Source organism: Brachypodium distachyon, chromosome 4 (assembly GCF_000005505.3).
Source record: "Brachypodium distachyon strain Bd21 chromosome 4, Brachypodium_distachyon_v3.0, whole genome shotgun sequence".
Taxonomy (NCBI): Eukaryota; Viridiplantae; Streptophyta; class Magnoliopsida; order Poales; family Poaceae; genus Brachypodium; species Brachypodium distachyon.
This window is the reverse complement of record NC_016134.3, coordinates 17,487,339-17,508,704: the sequence shown is the minus strand read 5'-3', so window position 1 is coordinate 17,508,704 and position 21,366 is coordinate 17,487,339. Positions and strand designations below refer to the sequence as shown.

Here is a 21,366-nt window from a genome sequence, read left to right as displayed (position 1 = left end):
CTTTTGAAAGCGAAGATTGAACCACTTAGCCAACATCAGGAAGCTACACACACCTTGTTTAGTCGAATAAAGACTATTTTTTTACAATTTTGTTGGTACCAGGAAAAATCTCTGGTCAAAATTAAATCTTAAAAAATGTACATAGGGTGTGGGTGGGTGGGGGGGGGGGTCAATGTTCAGTCTACGCTGCTGCTGCTTCTTCTGTAAGAACAAAAATCCCAAAGAAACAGGGAGAACTCTGTATCATGTGTAGGAATTATAAACTTACAAACAGCGTGGCAGTGGAATAACATTGTGTTGCCACTGGCATCGGGTGGTGGTGGATCCGACCACAGATTTGTTTGAGGGGGGCAATGTTTTGCAGGACCATCGAATGTGCCATGAGCCCATGACCCATGAAGATACTCGCCAATGCTGACACGCTGATCGTGAGAGGAATTCTCTTGGGATTTCTGGCTTATCCATCCGACTTCCGATTGGGCGAGACATTTGAACTTAGTTAAACCTATTTAACCTCATTGCAATTTATTATAGTAAGTGCCATGCTTGCAACTGTGGTGTGACAATTATACACTACAGCGGTGGTACATCGATAATTATCCTAACGAAAGTTAATACGACCGTAGACCTTCGGAGCTTGCAGGTCAGGGGTTTGAATGTACGCTGAAGAGATTGTTATTTGACCCAATTAAGCAACAGTATTGCGAGTCTCCAGGACACATTCATCTAACATCAATTAGTAGAATAACTCACTAACTGAAACAGCATAATGATACATATAAATGAGCGCATACAAGATGGAGGCATCATCAGTACATGCATTTACAACCTACAAATAGACTTTCATATCTATACTATCAGAATCCCAGCTCTACTGATATGATGGCATCTCTATGAGAACCCCAAGTATACTAAGCTTTCTACCACTAACACTTTTTTTTTGACTCTTTGCACTAATTGTTGTATACAAAAGGGCAACAATGCAGATAAAATGAACCATGAGATCTAAAATCATATGAATTCTGCACCCAGCATGGGTAGAATCAGGAATCTTCGTCAGGCCTGCTTGCAAGGCAAAGCTCATGGAGCTCATTCAGAATCCACTCCTCTCCAGTGTGTCCACCAAGAACCAAGACCCTGGTGCCACCAACCACACAGGTACTATGCCCCCAAGCGAACTTCGGCGGCTGACCAGGGACATTCAGAATCCTCCATGTCGGTTTTTCTTCTGCTGGGTCAAGCAAGAACAGCTCGGCAGGTGAGTGCAGCCCAGCAATTGAGCCACCAAATATGATGATCCTTCCACAGGGCAGGGTCACGGTTACATGATCAAGCCTTGGTGGTGGACCGACACTTGGAAACCCAGTTGTCGCCAACTGCCTCCATTGTGGGTTCTTTTCACCAACATCCATTGTGTAGGCATCACTGGAGCGCAGCCGGAGCGAGCCACTCTTTGCCATTCCACCAAACATAAATAGTTTACTCTTACCATAAACAGACATGGTGTGGCCAAGGCGGGATGACCAGGATGTTGGGATCTCCTTCCATGCTGGTTTTTCCTTTGCCAGGTCAAGTAGGAATGTGTCACTTAGAAGCACACCGGACTCGGCACACCCACCTGACACAAGAAGTTTTGAACCATCCAGCGTGCATGAACTGTGCCAAGACCGTGGCAATGGTGGCCCATCGCTTGTAACCTCCCTCCAAGTGGGCTGCTGAGCATCAAGGTCAAGGACAAAGACATCGTTAAGCAAACCCTGCTGTCCACAGCCTCCAAACACTACCAGCCATGAGCCATTTAGCCATGTGAGTGTGTGCCCCCAACGGCCAGGTGGGGAGGCAGAAACCTTGACACGGCGCCATTCTGGCTTTGCCGCATCCAAGTTAAGCACAAAGGTGTCATCCATAGGCTGCATGTTGACACCCTCCCCTCCAAACAGGACAAGGCGGTTGCCAACAGCACAGGCACTGAAGTTGCACCGGGATGGCTCAACCCGTCCTCCAACTGTGAACTTCCTCCATGATGCTGCCTCAAGGGTTGTCAACTCTCTCGCAAGACGACCCCATCCTAACATCTTGGTGCTCATCTCAAGCCTGACAGTGACATCTCTTCCCCACGCGTTTTGGCAGACCATTTTTCTCAGATGGTCATTCTTGGTCAACTGATGCATTCTGGTGCAGACTGATCCAATGGATGCTACATCTCTCGGTGACAGGCGAGATAAGATGTTGTGAGCTAGAACTTCATCTGAGAGTTGGAAGATACCGCAGTAGTCTGAACATTGGATTTTAGTAGTATGCTCGTGAGAAGCGGGGTTCATATCTTGAATGCTGGGCCTCCGGTTGGACTGTTGCTTATACACTGGGTACGATATGTTGCTGAGATCGATGTTAGCATCAGAGAACAGCTGGATCGCAATAATATGTGTCATAGAGCCATCATCTCCATGCATTGGAATGAGCCTCAGCCTGTTGTTCAGTGGAGCACCATCTTTCCGGAAATTCAGTAGCTCACCTTCAAACTCGATCCCATCATTGAGGCATCGCCGCATCTCTGAAACAACCATTGGATCGACAAGGGGATGCCGTCTTTGGGCACGTGGGTCCCGAAATTGTAGGAATCGGCTGAAAATAAAGTTTTGAGTCAACAGAGTAATGTGAGAAGCTTCGCTAGGCCCTCTGTCAAATATGTCATTGAATTGTTAGCTTGAAGCAAGTATGCTACAGTTCGATAGTTGGTACAAGTGAAAAATGATAACAAAAATAAGGTAAAGATAAAAGAAGATAATAATTTAATAACTAATGTCAGTGGTAAATAACTGTCATAGCAGATCAAACATAGAGAACATACATTTGTTCAATAGCCAGGCTGGAACAATAACTAGTTAGCATATTTTCTTTTGCTTTTGTATGGATGCCATCGATCTTAAGCCAACATTAATAAGCATGAGACTCAAAGTTAACAGTGATATTTGTTTTACATTCTTGTAAATGTGAAATTTAGGTCCAACATTGTTGAAAATCAAAACTACTCTTATCAAAACAGAGACTAAATTTTATAAAATGATAACTTCTGTAATAGTGAAGAAATAAGATGTTTGCAATTACTTGTATGGCCTGAGCTATCCAAGAATTTAACTTCTTATAGATGTAAACAGTTCAATCAATTTTCTATAACAAATCTCATAATCCGATTATAAAGCCAATTTGCAGGTACGAATACTGCCAGCCTGCTATAGATAATATGAAACAACCAACAGTGATAAGGCCACTGACTGAGATGATGCCACAATGGAATACCAACTCACTAACATGTACTAAATTGCTACAGCCCTCCTCCTGAAAGATAGTACTGGTAAAACTACCCCTCGCCCTGTTGCAAATTCATGTGCCCAGATGCTACAGACATCTATGGATACATGCACATTTTGTATGCCAAATATGTTTTGAGTTCTATTATTGCATCATGCTCTTTTTACGTGCAAGTGGCCGACACTAGTAGAGCGAGAGTGCACAGAAGTACCAGGAAGAGAACCAGAAACGGCTCCATCCATGCCTTCCTCACCCTCTACCCACTAGAAACGGAACGGCTCAGCAAAAACAGAAAGAATATGTGAGCATTTCGCCATCAGTCTTTAAGACTTCACCGCATGCAATTTTTTGTGCTACCAGTACCAACCCATTCAATCGTTAATGAATATGTTTATACCATGAACAGATCCAAAGCAGATCTCATCTGCCCGGTTCCCTCACCTAGTTTATCGGCCGCACGTTTCTCTCACTTCGGTTCAAGCGGCACAATATGCTAAATGCAAGAACCGTCCAATCAAACGAGATACCCAACAGTTCAAATCGGGAAGTACGTATGTGTCTTTGCCACTAGTATTATGGACACAAACTGCAAAGACAGAGTGGTGGATCATGAAATCGGAAACGGAGTTGCACGTATGCAAATTAAAATCCTAATTTTTAGGCGGAACGGCATATACTCACAAACCAACAGCCATTCCAAACTAGCCACCCGAACTTCCGAGCACGCAATTCAAGCCTCAAACAACAAGCATTCCATTTCCAACATCCGGGGGCACACCCAAAAAAGCGTAGAAGAACAAAGCAGAGCAGACAAGACGAGCACAGGAGGCTCGAGAGCTCACCAGTTCCGGCCGAGGACCTCGTGCGCGCGGTACCCCGTGGCAGCCTCGAAGGCGGCGTTGACGTAGATGACGGGGAAGTCGGGCTCCACCGCGTCCGCCACCACGATCGCCGCCGCCCTTTGCTCCCCCGCCGGGCCCGCCGCCGGCGCCCCCCACGCCCACCCCTCTTCTTCCTCCTCCTCTTCCTCCTCCCCGTCCACCTCCATCCCCATATCCTCCGCAGCAGCGCAGAGCCTCATCCGCTTCACCGCTACCACGGCGCCGTGATCCGCGGCGTCAAACATGCCTCTCACTAGCCTTCTCTCTCTCTCGCCGGTGCTCGTGCGTGGGTGGGTTGGAGACGGAGATGATGCTGCTGCCGCCGATGCAGAAGAAGAGGTGGGAAGATATTTTCCTCCGCTTAGCAGAGTAGTTGTTTTATGGGCGCGCGGCGCGGGGGAGAAGGGGCACGAGGTTGGTGGTTAATTACCGGTTTCGCCACAAAATATCTCGCGCTCGGTGCCGCTGCCGCGGCGCCTGATGCTGCCGAGCTGCACGTGGGCCCGTGACGCCAGGAGACGGTGCGGGTGGGCCACTGGGCGGCATCCAACGGCGCACCTTGGTTTCCTTCGCCTGGTAGCCAAAGTTGGCGCCGACCTAGGAATACCGAGATATTTTTCAAAAAGAAAACAGGAACCGAGATATTTCTCCTAAAAACAAATTAAGGTCTACCGATATCTCAGCCTCAAGGTATCAACATAAGAAAAAACATGGACTTTGAGGTTTTTTTTGCCAATTTTGGTAAATGGCAAAATAATCATTCAGGAAATGGAAAACTACCTTTTTCTGAATAAAGTAATTCCCTTTTCAAAATAGATAAATAAAGTCATTCCAATTTATGTTTTCTAAAAGTAAAATGTTCCCTGCTCATGCCACACGCATATATAATTTTATTACACACGCTATGTACTAACCATTTTTAGTTGGTAAAACGTGTTTACACGGAAATAACTAATTTTGATCTTAAAGTTTAGCATAGCTAATTGCAGTGGTATATGAGCTTACAAGTATCTAGACACCACTGGTTTGTCATAGCTTTCCAACCATCAAATCTTGAAAATGCTCGAGCCCACGGCTGAAATATCGTTGAATTGCCTCGTCACCAATCAGAAAAATATCATAGTCAGAGTCGGAATTATTCCATGCCTAGATCCAATGTCGCCATCCTTACTATTGGCTGCTTGAGTTTGGCTCCCTGATACACCTCTAAATATAAGTTTGAAAAAACTATAATCCAAACAAAATTATGGCATCGATATGACAACGGCCAGGTAAATTTGATCGAGGTATTTCTTTTTCCTAAACCTCCTCAGATGGTAGGATGTGCATGCATCTGTTTAGAAAGTTTGGTAAGAGAACTTACGATTAACAAGTAGCATAGGCTCGAGCCGAAGGAATTACCGTTTGACACACGCGCGCGGCCGGCGAAGCGAGCGTCCGAGACCCTAAGAAGCCGGCGGAAACCATTTTGACTCCCGAGATCCAGTGATCACTATAGTTCAAACTTCATTAAAATCAGTTTCAAAAAAATCTGATTTTTTTACAGTATTAATATATATGTATACTACATATCTGTACATTTTCGTATAAAGATACATTGATTTGTGGTCTGTGAAAAAATAACAAACCTGAAGATATATAATAACGCTATTGTACATCTGTACTGACACTACAATTTTTTTAAATTTTTTTAGCACTGGACCCCGGAGCCAAAAATCCACGTCCCGAGAATCTTCGCTATTTACTGGCACGACAAAATATCCAACAACCCGTTGAAACTGACCCGAGGCCCCGAGGACAGAACCGTCTTCCGTCCCTCGACCACCGAGATATTTAAATAGCTGCCCTCACCATCTCCAGACTTCTTCACGTCCTCGACCCGCCCGAGACCCAGAAAATATCTCCCGGCCCAGGTCCTCGCGCGCCACGTACCACGTCGCCCACACCCCGCGCCGCGGGAATGTTGTCTCGCTGCTTTCCGCCTTGTCGGCCACCGGTCGCTGTCAGCTTGCATCGAGTCAGTCGAGCAGCGTGAGAGGAAACGGAACGACCCGTCCGTACGTGCCTGGGAGACGTGGAGACGCCAGAGCCGGCCACGTGCCGGCGTAAGCCGCGATTTGCGTTGCGGCTGCTAGTGGAATGAAACCCCTGTAGTAATTGCTCTCGCTCGAACGTACGATCTCGGTTGCACCGATACTGTTGTGGACCGTGGTTAGCACGGCTGCGACGTAAGTCGTTCTGCCTTTGGCTCTGCCGCTCCGGTGACACCCGCCCACATGGCCACATGGGTAGTACCACTGCCGCACCGATCCGCATCACGTGCCGTATATATCGTGCTGAAGATCAAAATTTACTGCTGGCCATTTTTTTTAAAGAACTTTGAGCAAGGATCAGTGATCGGTCAATCGGTGCATGCATAAGAATTGGTGTGGTTAGATTCGTACCTAGAAGAACAGTCCACAAATCATACATCTCAAAATGTACACGCAATATGTTTTGAAACGATGAGATCAAAGTAAAAAACATAAGATGTAAAGTTTTGTCCCAAGCCAGCAAAATTCTTAATGTTTGACCAAACTTAAGGAAAAATGTACTGATATCTGCCATAACAAAATAAGTACATTCCCTCAAAAAAAAAGTAGATTACGAAAATATATATGATGATGAATCAAATGAAATAAATTGTGAGTTATAGGTATTGATAGATTTTCTAGAAAGTTGGTAAAATTTTAAGAAGTTTGACTTAGAACAAACTTAGAACATTTTTTATTTAGAAATGGAGTCAGTATTACTGTACTGCCACGTAGGCTAAATTGACTACACCATTATTTGTTGTGGTTCTTAGTTATAATGACCGATGTGATTGTTGAGTAAATTCTATTTGCACCGAGTAGTTCCGCCAGAGTTGGCATCAATTACCCCATTTAGTGGTTCACCTATAATTTTTTTTGACCAAAAACAATAGGAGAGGATCCTACTGTGGTATATATATATATAAATAATAAAAGTTACAAATTACATATTTACAAATTTGTAATCGGGGTCATGCCCCTGTTATTTTAGAAGCGGTCTATCAAAGATAAAAAAAGCGGTAGATAGGGATTGAGGAGGGACAAAAAAAAAGCCTTTTCTCTAAAAAAAAAGGGATTGAGGTACCCTGAAACCAAGAAGAGACAGATCAGATCTGAACTTAACCACCCAGCTTTGAAAACGAGCTCTTTCCCCCTCAAAAATGAGTTTAGTTCTATTTTTCCAGATGTTACACGCTGCTAGTGAAAAGACCTCAAAGAAGAGATGATGAGGACATCCCAACTAATGATACAACCACAGCCCCTACAGCACATACACCTCAAGTACCGGAGATACACGGACCAATTACTAGAGCTCGTGCACGACAACTAAATTATCAGGTACTTTCGTTCCTCGATACTTCATTTAATATTAATGAGAATATGCTGCTGCCTAAGATGGGTTCTTTTATGTGTTTTAGGAATGAAGGACCTAGCTTGCACCTCAAGGATCAGCGTTGGACAGCAAACCATGGAGGTGGCAGCAAGGTGGCGGGAGCTAGCTCAAGTGATGATTTCAAAACACTGAAACCGCCATAACGAGAGATGAGAAGAAGGCCGCATCCTCTTCATCAATGGGATTTCGGCCAAGTGGAGGATTCTCCCTCCAATGGGTATCTATGGGCCAAAGATGAGGGTTATAACCTTGTTTTATTGGGCCTAAAGCCATATAATAGGGTCCAGCCAATTTTTAGATGTTTTCGTTGTGTTTTAGGAGGATTCCTAGGCCGTTTCGGAGTCCCTCAAGGGCCTGTCCGAAAACCACCTAGTTCCCCTCCTATTTATACCCCATGAGCCCCCCCATGGAGCCTTGGGTTTTGATTAGATAAAGTTTAGCCTTTGCTACTTTCGTGTAATCGCGTGTGTCGGTTAGACCACCTGTTTTACCGTCATCAAGACTCCAACTATATTGAGTATTCAGATTCGTGAATCTTCATATCTCCTATTCGCAATTTCAGATTGCTTTTCATCTTGTTCTTGCTTGTTCTTCGATTGCTTGCAGGAACAAAGACCTTCGTGGTCAGGTTGATCGTGCCCCCGCGGGATCAATAACCTTCTGGAGTTGGTGTATCGATCGCTAAGGCGCTGCCTCTTAGGTTGTAGTCGGATCGTCAACGTCACCTCCTACCAAATCGATAATTAGGTATCTCATCGAAAAATCGGGACACCCTCGAGGCTATCACGTGGTATCAGAGCTTAAGGTTGCTCGATGAGATTTTTCCAGTTTATCCATAGTTTAGATCTGTTTTTACCTATCGTCCAGAAAAAGCCAAACAAAAATTAGAATTAGTTACCTTGTCCTAGAACCAATCTGAGCCTTGCAATTTTCACATTAGTATTTGCATTGTTGAATCTTTGCTGCATTAATCGTGTCGAGTTGCTGGATTAGATTGGATCGTTTTTCAGATTTTTTCTACTAGATCGAACTTGCTTTTGGTTTTCTTGTTCTTCGTGTGACGCAGGTTTCCTTCATCAATCTTCCGCCGCCAAACTTCCTGCCACACCACCGCCATAATCTTCCGCCGCCACCATATCTTCCACCGAGTCCCTCTTCGAGTCCTACACCGAGTCCCTCTTCGAGTCCTACATCGAGTCGGGAAGTTATAGTTTTCAGCCGCGAGTTCGAGTCCGAGTCCAATCAAGAGTGCTTTTGAAAAGTGTTTCATAATAGATCGAAGTTTGTTTAGAGATCAAGTTGTTCGGAAAGTTGTGAAAAAAAAAAAAGGGAAAGAAAAAAAAAGGAAGAAAGAAAGAAAAAAAAATGAAAAAAAAAGAGAAAGAGTTCGAGTCAGTTTCGGACCCGAGTCCGAGTAGAATTTTAGTTTCGGGTGGGTTTGACCCGTGTTCAGTAAAACGGACGTATCTTTTGCATACCAACTCGGATTTGAACGTTCTTGGACTTTTTGGAAAGCGCACGACGAAGCGCATCAGGAAATATCCAGGGCATCGCCCTGCACTTTGACCCTAAAATTCGGCCTCTATGGTGGACTTTTCGAGCTCCAAAGTTTCTGCACCCGTTTTACGGCACCGGGGCAGCGCAGTATATCTCAGTTTTCTCCACCGTCCGACCTCCGTTTCGAGTGATCTTGCACTTGTTGGAAAGCTTGTTTTGATACGCTTCTAACCCATATTTTATCATATTTTTCTGAGTTTTCCTTACTACAGCCTTTGCTATTCTTCTAGAGACCGACGTGCAGCTTTCCGGTCTTAACTTCTTTTGCGTGAGTTTCTGGGGATAAACAAAAAAAAAGAAAAACAAATAGAAAAGAATAAGAAGCCAAACAGAAGGCCAAAAAAAAAAAGAAAAAAAAAGAGAAAAAAAATATTCCCCAGAGATTTACTTGTTTTACCTTTCATTTGATCTTTCCTTTCTACCTTTTTCAGTATCTAGGCTTAGTTAATTTCTGTAATTCGTTCTTGTCGACTCCAGCAACTAGGACTAGCATTTTTGAGCATATTTTCAACTTTGCATTGCTGATTTGATTATTCGCTTTTCCTTGCTACTCACATAAGCCTCCAAGCTACACAGATTCTACACCTAGGTTGGTTTGCCTCGAGGCATCGATACACTAATCTTCGGAGGGCTTGTTCTCGCCGCTGGCCATCACCTTCCTGTTTGCTGGGTAAGAACGAGTAAGAACTTGATTAAAAGTTGAGTGGAGTGATCTTTGGAACCCCACATCCTAGTAGTGCATAGGGACTTTTCCTTGTGATTTGTTTCTTATTTTCTCCTAACGATGGCAGGTTCTGACGATGATTTACAATGCCACTCTCCACGCACAAAGGGCATTATTTCACATTTTGATCGCAAGCTTAGGCTCCGTAACGAGGAGCTGGATGAGGACGTTCGGGTTGCGAATGAGAGACTTGGAACCTTGGAGAGCGCGCACATTGAAACAAATACCAAGCTAACATCTTTACAGAATTCTGTTGCTACCATTAGTACTTCTCTGGCAGAAATCATGACGCAACTGGCGGCAATTGCTGCAACGACCATCGCTACACCGGGAGGAAACAATACACACAACCAGCGGACCGCTAATAACGGTACCTTCGCAAGCGAGGTTGAGGAGAACGACGACGACTACTCCGCGGATACGGAACACGACGGGGCCGTAAACCATCACAACGACCGTGATCATCGCCGAACTCGTTTCAACCGCCGAGGTATGGGATCGACACGACCTCACAGAGAGGAACATGACTTGCTGCATTCTATTAAACTTAAGGTTCCTCCTTTTGATGGAAAATATGACCCTGATGCTTACCTTACATGGGAATTAGAATTGAGTCAAAAATTTACTTGCCATGATTTTCCTGCTAATAAGAGGGTTAGGGCTGCTACTAGTGAGTTTACTGATTTTGCTTCTGTTTGGTGGCATGAGTATTGTATTGCACATCCTAACGCTATACCACCAACATGGGATGATTTGAAAAGAATTATGCGTGCTAGATATGTTCCTTCATACTATTCGCGTGACTTGTTAAAGAAACTACAACAATTAAGGCAAGGTAGTAATTCTGTCCAAGATTATTATCAAGAAATGCAAAAGAACATGTTACGTTGTGGTTTAGTTGAGAATGAGGAAGCTGCTATGGCTAGATTCTTTGGTGGTTTAAATTGTGAAATTGCTGACATTGTTGATTATAAGGAGTATAATTCTATCAATCGATTGTTTCACATTGCTTGCAAAGCTGAAAGGGAAGTGCAGGGACGACACGCGAACGCGCGGACCAACTTTTCTGCAGGTCGTACTTCCTCATGGGCAGCACGCAGCCCCGCTGCCCCTTCCACACGCCCAGCTGCACCCCCTACACGTCCGGCTGTTCCGACTACTTCCACCAACAAGCAAAGTACCTCTACACCTACATCCGCAAAGGTTGGACCAGCAGCAACAAGAAATACACCCGCTGCCTCTGCACAAAGTTCAGCAGCGTCCGTTGCTTCCACCGGACGGACCGGAGATAACCAATGTCGTAGGTGCAAAGGATACGGGCATTTTCAACGGGACTGTCCAACCAAACGCGTTATGATCATACGTGAAGACGGAGTATATGATTCAGCCAGTGATTTTGACGAAGCTACCTATGCTCTCATTGCCGAGGAAGAGCAAGAAGACCCCGCTGCCCACCATGACGAGGAGTTAATGGGAGCTGAAGCCGCTGATCAGTACTTGAGTTTGATTGCACAACGCACCTTGAGCGTCCAAATGAGCCACGCCGAACAAAATCAGCGGCATAACTTGTTCCAAACAAAAGGGGTCATCAAGGAGCGCGCTGTTCGTATCATCATAGATGGGGGAAGTTGCAATAATTTGGCCAGCACGGAGATGGTGGAAAAACTTGTTCTTACCACCAGGCCGCACCCCCACCCTTACTACATTCAATGGTTTAACAACAGCGGTAAGCTCAAGGTAACTAGAACAGTCCGTGCACACTTTACTATTGGTACATATTCTGATTTTGTGGATTGTGATGTGGTACCTATGCAAGCATGTTCTATGTTACTCGGTCGTCCATGGCAATATGATACAGATTCTGTTCATCATGGTAGAACTAATCATTATTCTTTTATGCATGCTGGTAAGAAAATTGGTTTGAAACCTATGACTCCTGAACAAATTGTGAAAGATGATCTTGCTAGAGCTAGTAGAGCAAAGTGCAAAGAGAAGAATAAGAGTGAGAACCATAATGTCGCTAAAGAATTTAAGCACCAAACGTCTACTAGCAAATCTGAACCGAAACATGTTAATGAAATTAAATTGAAAGGTGCATGCTTGCTTGCAAGTAAATCCGATATTTCTGAGTTAGATACGAATAATTCTGTTTGCTATGCATTCATTTGCAAAGAGGCTTTGTTTTCATTTGAGGATATGCCTCCCTCTTTGCCCCCTGCTGTTACTCACGTTTTGCAGGAGTATTCCGACATCTTTCCACAAGACGTACCACCAGGATTACCACCTATTCGAGGGATTGAACATCAAATTGATTTAATTCCTGGTGCTTCGCTGCCCAACCGTGCGCCCTACCGTACCAATCCAGAGGAGACGAAGGAGATTCAACGACAAGTTCAAGAATTGCTCGACAAAGGTTATATTCGTGAATCCCTTAGTCCTTGTGCTGTTCCTGTTATTTTGGTACCAAAGAAAGATGGTTCTTGGCGTATGTGTGTAGATTGTAGAGCTATTAATAACATTACTATTCGCTATCGTCACCCAATTCCTAGACTTGATGATATGTTAGATGAATTAAGTGGCTCTACCGTGTTCTCTAAAGTTGATTTACGTAGTGGTTACCACCAAATTCGAATGAAATTAGGCGATGAATGGAAAACAACATTTAAAACTAAGTTTGGACTATATGAGTGGTTAGTCATGCCTTTCGGTCTTACTAACGCACCTAGCACTTTCATGCGGTTAATGAACGAAGTTTTACGTGCTTTCATAGGACGATTTGTGATGGTTTATTTTGATGATATATTGATTTACAGCAGCTCTTTAGAAGACCACTTGAATCATTTACGTGCTGTTTTTGATGCTTTGAGAGATGCACGTTTGTTTGGTAACCTTGAGAAGTGCACCTTTTGCACTGATCGAGTTTCGTTTCTTGGCTATGTTGTCACTCCACAGGGCATAGAAGTTGATAAGGCCAAGATCGACGCTATTCAAAGCTGGCCAACTCCAACAACGGTCACCCAAGTGAGGAGCTTTCTTGGACTCGCTGGGTTTTATCGCCGTTTTGTAAAGGATTTCAGCACCCTTGCTGCACCGCTTAATGAGCTCACAAAGAAGGACGTTCCATATGTATGGGGCGCTGCACAAGAAGAAGCTTTTCTCATATTGAAAGATAAGTTGACACATGCTCCTTTACTCCAACTTCCTGATTTTAATAAGACTTTTGAGTTGGAGTGTGATGCTAGTGGAATCGGTTTAGGAGGTGTGTTGTTACAAGATGGAAAACCTGTTGCATACTTTAGTAAAAAATTGAGTGGGCCTAGTCTGAATTATTCTACTTATGATAAGGAATTATATGCTCTCGTTCGGACTTTAGAAACATGGCAACATTATTTATGGCCCAAAGAATTTGTTATACATTCTGATCATGAATCTTTGAAGCATATTCGTAGTCAAGCAAAGCTGAACCGTCGTCATGCTAAATGGGTTGAATTTATTGAGTCTTTTCCGTATGTTATTAAACATAAGAAGGGTAAAGATAATGTTATTGCTGATGCGTTATCACGTCGTTATACCTTGTTATCTCAGCTTGATTTTCGGATATTTGGATTGGAGACTATAAAAGAACAATATGAACATGATGCAGATTTTAAGGATGTTTTGCAGCATTGTAAAGAGGGCAGAACATGGAACAAGTTCGTCATTAATGATGGATTTGTGTTACGTGCTAACAAGCTATGCATCCCAGATAGCTCCGTTCGTCTTTTGTTGTTACAGGAGGCACATGGAGGAGGGTTGATGGGTCACTTCGGCGTGAAGAAGACCGAAGATGTGCTCGCTGATCATTTCTTTTGGCCTCGGATGAGACGGGATGTTGAGAGATTTATCGCTCGCTGCACTACATGTCAAAAAGCTAAGTCACGACTCAATCCTCATGGTTTATATATGCCTCTCCCTGTTCCTAATGTTCCTTGGGAAGATATATCAATGGATTTTGTTTTGGAATTGCCTCGAACTAAGAAGGGGAGGGATAGCATATTTGTTGTTGTTGATAGATTTTCTAAGATGGCACATTTTATACCTTGTCATAAGAGCGATGATGCTACAAATGTTGCTGATTTATTCTTTCGTGAAATTGTTCGCTTGCATGGTGTGCCCAATACTATAGTTTCAGATCGTGACACAAAATTTCTTAGCCACTTTTGGAGATGTTTATGGGCTAAGTTGGGGACTAAACTGCTTTTTAGTACTACATGTCATCCCCAAACAGATGGACAAACTGAAGTTGTTAATAGAACATTATCTACTATGCTTAGGGCTGTTTTAAAGAAGAACTTGAAAATGTGGGAAGAATGTTTACCTCATATTGAATTTGCTTATAATCGTTCACTGCATTCAACCACAAAATTGTGCCCTTTTGAAATTGTTTATGGTTTTATGCCTCGTGCACCAATTGATTTGTTACCTTTGCCAACTTCTGAAAAAGTTAACTTTGATGCTAAGGAACGTGCTGAACTTATAATAAAAATGCATGAGACGACTAAAGAGAACATTGAGCGCATGAATTCTAAGTATAAACTTGCGGGAGATAGGGGCAGAAAACAAATTGTGTTTGGACCTGGAGATCTTGTTTGGTTGCATTTGCGCAAAGATCGTTTCCCTGATTTGCGCAAGTCTAAGTTAATGCCACAAGCTGATGGTCCCTTTAAGGTGTTAGCAAAAATTAATGATAATGCATATAAACTTGAGCTACCTGCAGATTTTGGGGTTAGTCTCACGTTTAATATTGCAGATTTGAAGCCTTATTTGGGAGAAGAAGATGAACTACCGTCGAGGACGACTTCGATTCAAGAAGGGGAGGATGATGAGAACATCCCAACTAATGATACAACCACAGCCCCTACAGCACATACACCTCAAGTACCGGAGATACACGGACCAATTACTAGAGCTCGTGCACGACAACTAAATTATCAGGTACTTTCGTTCCTCGATACTTCATTTAATATTAATGAGAATATGCTGCTGTCTAAGATGGGTTCTTTTATGTGTTTTAGGAATGAAGGACCTAGCTTGCACCTCAAGGATCAGCGTTGGACAGCAAACCATGGAGGTGGCAGCAAGGTGGCGGGAGCTAGCTCAAGTGATGATTTCAAAACACTGAAACCGCCATAACGAGAGATGAGAAGAAAGCCGCATCCTCTTCATCAATGGGATTTCGGCCAAGTGGAGGATTCTCCCTCCAATGGGTATCTATGGGCCAAAGATGAGGGTTATAACCTTGCTTTATTGGGCCTAAAGCCATATAATAGGGTCCAGCCAATTTTTAGATGTTTTCGTTGTGTTTTAGGAGGATTCCTAGGCCGTTTCGGAGTCCCTCAAGGGCCTGTCCGAAAACCACCTAGTTCCCCTCCTATTTATACCCCATGAGCCCCCCCATGGAGCCTTGGGTTTTGATTAGATAAAGTTTAGCCTTTGCTACTTTCGTGTAATCGCGTGTGTCGGTTAGACCACCTGTTTTACCGTCATCAAGACTCCAACTATATTGAGTATTCAGATTCGTGAATCTTCATATCTCCTATTCGCAATTTCAGATTGCTTTTCATCTTGTTCTTGCTTGTTCTTCGATTGCTTGCAGGAACAAAGACCTTCGTGGTCAGGTTGATCGTGCCCCCGCGGGATCAATAACCTTCTGGAGTTGGTGTATCGATCGCTAAGGCGCTGCCTCCTAGGTTGTAGTCGGATCGTCAACGTCACCTCCTACCAAATCGATAATTAGGTATCTCATCGAAAGATCGGGACACCCTCGAGGCTATCAAGAGAGGGTTATTTAATTGTTGTTTAACCACCGGAAGAGCTTCTAAGCAAGTGAATCCAGAAGGCCAGGTGATCTGAAGGTGGTGCCAACATTGCTTGCTGAATTGACAATCCAAAAACAGGTGTTGCAATGTTTCTTCAGCTCCAGCATTACAAAGAACACAATCCAGACTAGTTCAATGTTGTAATTTCTTCGAGGTGTTCAGTCTGTCACTGAGTAACAACCACATAAATACTTTAACTTTGAGAGGTTTTTTTGATTTCCATATCCAAAGGAAAGGTTGTGGTGGTGAAATTCTTCGGAAGCAGAAATTGTAGAATTTCCTTGCTGAAAAGGCAGTCTCCCAAGTAGGAATCCATTTGTCCTTTCTGAAAACCGAAATATCAGCCTCCATAATTAAATCATCTAATTGATGCATTTCAGCTAGAGCTTCAGGGGAAATAGGGATGCAGAATCCAGCTCCAATGGAACCCAGATTACAGTAACTTTCAATAGAAATGTCTTCATCTCCGACATAAGAAAAAAGGCATGCAAACTTTGAAGATAGAGACTCCTCCTTAACCCAAGCATCCTTCCATAATAAAATAGTATCTCCAGAAGCTGATACCTCTAAAGAGAGGGATTAGTTTTATGATTGACTTCCACCAGAAAGAGCCAACGGGGATCATAGCTTGAGGAACCCCAACCTGGTAATATGCTTCCCATAGAAGGTTCACCCATGGAATGCCTTCCTTGTTAAAGAATTTAAACAGATGCTTTTCCTTGATTTTGCACTCCCAGATTTATGACTCCAAGACCACCATGCTTCTTAGGTCTACATACTTTGTCCCAGGCCACTAAGGCATTATTAGATTCTCCATTTGCAGTTTTCTTACTCCACAAGCACCTTCTCCTAATTTTATCAATATGATTCACCACCTTAACAGGCAATTGCAAAGAGCGCATTGTATAGGTTGCCAAAGAGGAAAGCACCGAATTAATGATAGTTAATTTTCTGCCATATGAGAGTAAAGCTGTGGTACTAGACATTCTTCTCTCAATTCTGTCCACAAAAGGAAGAAAAATGTGTCACATACCCCCCCCCCCCCCCGCCCAACCAGCCCATGTTTTGCTCCACGTCGAGCACGTATTTCCAACCAGGAATGTCCAACCATCACAATCCAGTGATCCACAATGTCCAGAGTGAGTTTGTTCCCCACGTGTGTGGGTGCAGTCGGTCGTTTTGGGGCCTTTCCTCGACCTAATAATCTTTTTGGGTTTCTTTCTCTAAGGGCTGAGTTTTTTATGCACTTTTATATATTTACTACAACATAGTTGTATTTCAAAAATACCTCAATTTGAAGAAAAATGGTTTTATATGCATAAAATTTCAGAATTCCACAAACTGAGATAGCTCAACCGGTTAGGTTTCTTGTGGTGAAACTAGTCCACCAGTATTTAAATCCTAGAGTTAGCAAGGGTGTTCGTATTTACTAGGATTTATTTTAGGATTTAATCAACGATATTCTTTCAATGGTAAATGATGTACCCCTAAACAACGAGAAACTTGTGATGACTTTCTCAAATTTAAGATCTGCCGGCTCAGTATTTCGGAAGTGCTCATAGGGCCAGAACGTGCGTGCATGCGTTTGTAAGGTGAGAGTACGTACATGTTTGTGAGCATCCGAAAGGGCATTTCCCTACCTAAGGATTTTGGTGGTGATAACAATATGTTGTGTGGACTAATCGTGCGCTAAGTGTTTCAGGTTTGATATCAAATGGCGTAAGACGATTCGTTGCCCCCCAAAAGGAAAGAAGCGTAGTGGAGTTTAATGACTTTTTAATTTATTTGACTCGTAGAAACTCCACACTATAAAGAGGGAGTCCACATGGAAAGTTATTTGGGTGAATCAACTTCACGTACACAAACATACATTTTGAACCCACAAATTGCCTACCCAAGTGAGAGAGAGAGAGAGCAACACCTGCTTTCTAGCTATTGTGCCAAAACTATCCCAGGTCCGGATGTTCCGGCCTGCTGGAACTTCCGGCCAACGTCCGGACAAGGTTCGTGATGCCTCTGGAATTCCCTGTGGGAATTGCGGAAGTTGGACCGGACCTTGAGTGGCACTTCCGGTGATTCACAGAACTTCCCCCCCCCCCCCCCCGGACGAATCAATCCATAACAGTTAGATTGTGGGACCCCATATAAATAACCCTTCGTTCCCAATGGGTTTCCTACCCGAGCAAGCTCAAGAACAGTCCCTCTCTCACGCAAGAACTCCAAAAGCTTAAATCTTCTAGATCTCTCTCCATAGAGCATCCCCTTGTTGATTCTTTGAGGATTGGAGGAGAAAAGCTAGATCTAGGGTTTAGTCAAAAAGTTGATTCTCCTTGTTTCTTTTGTAGATTTTGGGATCCCTAGCCGGAAGGTGTCTCCAAGAGGCCACATCCTTGGTGTAGTGGTGCTCGTGGACTCAGGAAGGAGCCTCCAATTTGGCTATGGAGACGTGTCCTTTTCCTTGTCTGTAAAGGTTCGGCGTTCGCTTTCAAGAAAGTCATTATTGGAGCTCGACTCGCCTTTGTGGTGTTATGAGAGGAGAATAGAATAAGATTTTGTGGCGCCTCTACCTTTGTGGTAGAGCACTCCTTCAAACGGAGACGTACACCTTTCCAAAAGGTGGAACTCCAGAGCCAAATCTTCGTCTCCCAAGTGTTATCAATCTTGCCCCTTTACTTACTTGCAAAATTATATTGTTTATCTTTTGTTTCTGTTCTTCGACTATTGCATTTCATACTAGGATTGCATTCAGTTTAGAGAATCTAGTGAGCCCTAGGATTAAGTGTTTGTGTCTTTCAAGGAAAAGAAAAAGAAAAGTAAAATTTGTTAGGCACCTATTTACCCTACTATAGTCGACCATACCGATCTTTCAGGCGTCTGTCGTGCTTCCGGAAAAAAGTCAAAGTTCTTTTTATTTTCACATTTCATAAATTCTACTCGCAGTTTGAGCAAAACAAGAACAATTAGGAAGGTCTCTATTGCGCCTAATTATTATTGCTCCCAACTTTTCACAAACAATGACGCCCACATATTTTGAGATTTAACTTTAACCAACAATTAGACTAATGATACATGGGTTGTGTTACAAAATTATACCATAGGATTCGTATTCGAAAAAAGTTTTGTGTAACTGATGGTCAAATATAAACCTCAAAATGTGTGGATTTAATTCCTCGTGAAAGGAGGAAGTATCATTTCGGGTGGCTATGTCTCAAGTGCCTGTTTTTTCAAGAAGAAATGGTTAAATCTCACTAGACGAACCAAAACAGTTGGCATCTAGATCCCCACTCTCCACCGGTCTCTTTCCCACGTGTTGCCGTTGGATTAAGATCCGACAGACAACGCGTCGACTGATTTCTAACTAAAAAGGGACGATTTCTCCATAGTAAACCCGTATTATTTAACATAAAGAAGGGCTCTATTATTGTTTTCAAGAAAGTTTCTTTTTCAAGAAAAACGTTGTAAGTGCACATAAATCTACAATGATGTGCTATTTGTTTATTTACAAGGTTTTTCTTTTAGACTCTAAAGGATTTGTTCAACTTTAATGTTTGCTTGGGGTTTAAACCCTTCTCTAAGGAGTTTAGTGCATATGCTACCACAAAAAAAATAAAAATAAAAAATCCCATATTGCTCTACCTAGTGATTGCACACAGGGAGTTGTCCTTCACAAATATTAAGCTCACGCATATTGCTTCCGTGGTGTTGTTGCAAGTACATCAATGTAAAGTATGCATCCAACAATGCACTCTTGAGAGTGAATGCACTGATAGTTCTGAAAGTATTGTTGGTTGCTAAGCTAGTTCTATGACTACACAAATGCATAATTGAGTGTGTTTTTTAAATGTCAAAATTGAGTTTTAAAAGCAGGCTAAATGAATCAACGGAGGTCCTATACAGCTATACATGACATGATTAGAAGAGAACTTTTGAGGCCTTCTTTGCAATATATTGTCTCGGAGGAGGTGTTTCCACCATGTGTATTTATGACTCAATTTTACATTTTTAGGACTCACTTTTACATTTTCACCGTTTTAGAACTAACTTGGCATCCCCATAATTCTTTAGAACTTTAGTGCATTTTACTTATTTATGTTTCGCTTAATATGCTCTAAGATTGTACATAAAAGCCTCGGAGAAAAAAGCGGTTAGTGCACGCCAAGGAAGCGACCCATTTCTAGTGAAGTGTCAAGAAAAAGACAAGAAAACAACTGTTGATCTGACAGTGATTATACCTGCCAGGTGCAGTGAAACAGCCAGTTATGATTCTTACAAAATGGGGAAATCAGGAATTCCATATTGTATTCCTTAGTGACAGTTTGCTATCTACATGTCTACATGGGCCTAATATGGGCCAGTCCTAAACTGGTTTGGAGAATCTAACACATTGAGTTTGCCACTATGAAGACAATGTTGCTCTCTAGTTTGAGCTTTGGTAAAGAAGTCTGCAACTTGAAGCTCAGATGGCACATACTGAAGGGCGATGGTTGACTGCTGACAATGAGAACGAGTGAATGAAGCATCCACTCCAATATGCTTAGTCAACTCATGTTTGACAGGATCATTGGCAATCTGTATGGCCCCAGTGTTATCACAAAGAAGAGGTGTAGGATCCTTGCAGTCTACACCTATATCAGCCAACAACCAACGGAGCCAAACAATCTCAGAAGTAGTGGTGGCCAGCGCCCGAAGCTCAGCTTCTGTACTTGTTCGTGACACTGCAGTTTGCTTCTTAGACTTCCTGCGATCAGAGAAGTGCCAAGAAAAATGCAATAGCCAGTAACCGATCGCCGATCAATGGGATCACTCGCCCATGTCGAATCAGAGTAAGCATGAAGCTTGAGTTGACTCGAACGAGCATAGAACAAGCACTGAGAAGCAGTGCCCCTCAAATAACGCAGCACACGAAGCAAGTGGCTGTAATGGACTGATGTGGGAGCACTGACGAACTAGCTGAGTACATCAACAAACATGAGCAATATCCGGTCTGGTGATAGTAAGATAAACAAGACTGCCAACTATATGATGGTACCGAGAGGGATCATCAAGCAGGACACCATCACTACTACGAAGATGTACATGGAGTTCCATGGGTGTAGCAGCAACATGTGTGTCAGTGAGACCAGAACAAGAGATAAGATCTTCAATATATCGATGCTGAGAGAGATAGTAACCGTCAACTGTAGAGGTGACCTCAATCCCCAAGAAGTAGCTGCGAGGGCCCAAATCAGACATCATGAACTGCTGCTTCACAAAGGTGATATACTCCAAATCATCTCCAGTGATGAGCATGACGTCCACATAAAGCAAGAGTAGCGTGCGTCCATGCTTGGAGGTATGAGTGAATAATGCTGGATCATGGTCACTAGGAGAGAATCCAGCAGCACAAACAACTGAACTGAACCGCTCAAACCAGGCCCTGGGAGCTTGCTTGAGACCATAAAGAGCACGTCGGAGGCGACAAACATGGTCAGCAGGAGCATCAATGCCGGGCGGTGGTTTCATGTAAATCACCATGAAGAAAAGCATTCTTCACATCCATCTGGGAGCTAGTCCATGAATGTGCTGCCGA

General features: G+C 43.2%; 1 protein-coding gene across 2 annotated transcripts; it reads right to left on the bottom strand.

Moving 5' to 3' along the window:
- Positions 1-727: 727 nt before the first annotated feature.
- On the bottom strand, positions 728-4,560 carry LOC100845844 (adagio-like protein 3). Of its 2 annotated transcripts, none has more exons than XM_003577431.4 (2): positions 4,155-4,560; positions 728-2,625 (listed from the first exon to the last, which is right to left on the bottom strand). In XM_003577431.4, the coding sequence occupies exons 1-2, from the start codon at positions 4,436-4,438 to the stop codon at positions 1,044-1,046; spliced, it is 1,866 nt and encodes a 621-aa protein (XP_003577479.1). In that variant the 5' UTR covers positions 4,439-4,560; the 3' UTR covers positions 728-1,043. The 2 variants fall into 2 exon arrangements, with proteins under 2 accessions (XP_003577479.1, XP_010237666.1); XM_010239364.3 differs by having other exon boundaries at positions 728-2,679; positions 4,155-4,294.
- Between the last annotated feature and the right edge of the window lie 16,806 nt (positions 4,561-21,366).

Bases quoted from the DNA above. Each gene is read 5' to 3' on its own strand.
- LOC100845844 (XM_003577431.4), bottom strand. From the start codon at position 4,438: ATGTTTGACGCCGCGGATCACGGCGCCGTGGTAGCGGTGAAGCGGATG. The intron at 2,626-4,154 runs GTGAGCTCTCGA...CTTTATTTTCAG, and splicing joins GAGGTCCTCGGCCGGAACTG to CCGATTCCTACAATTTCGGG.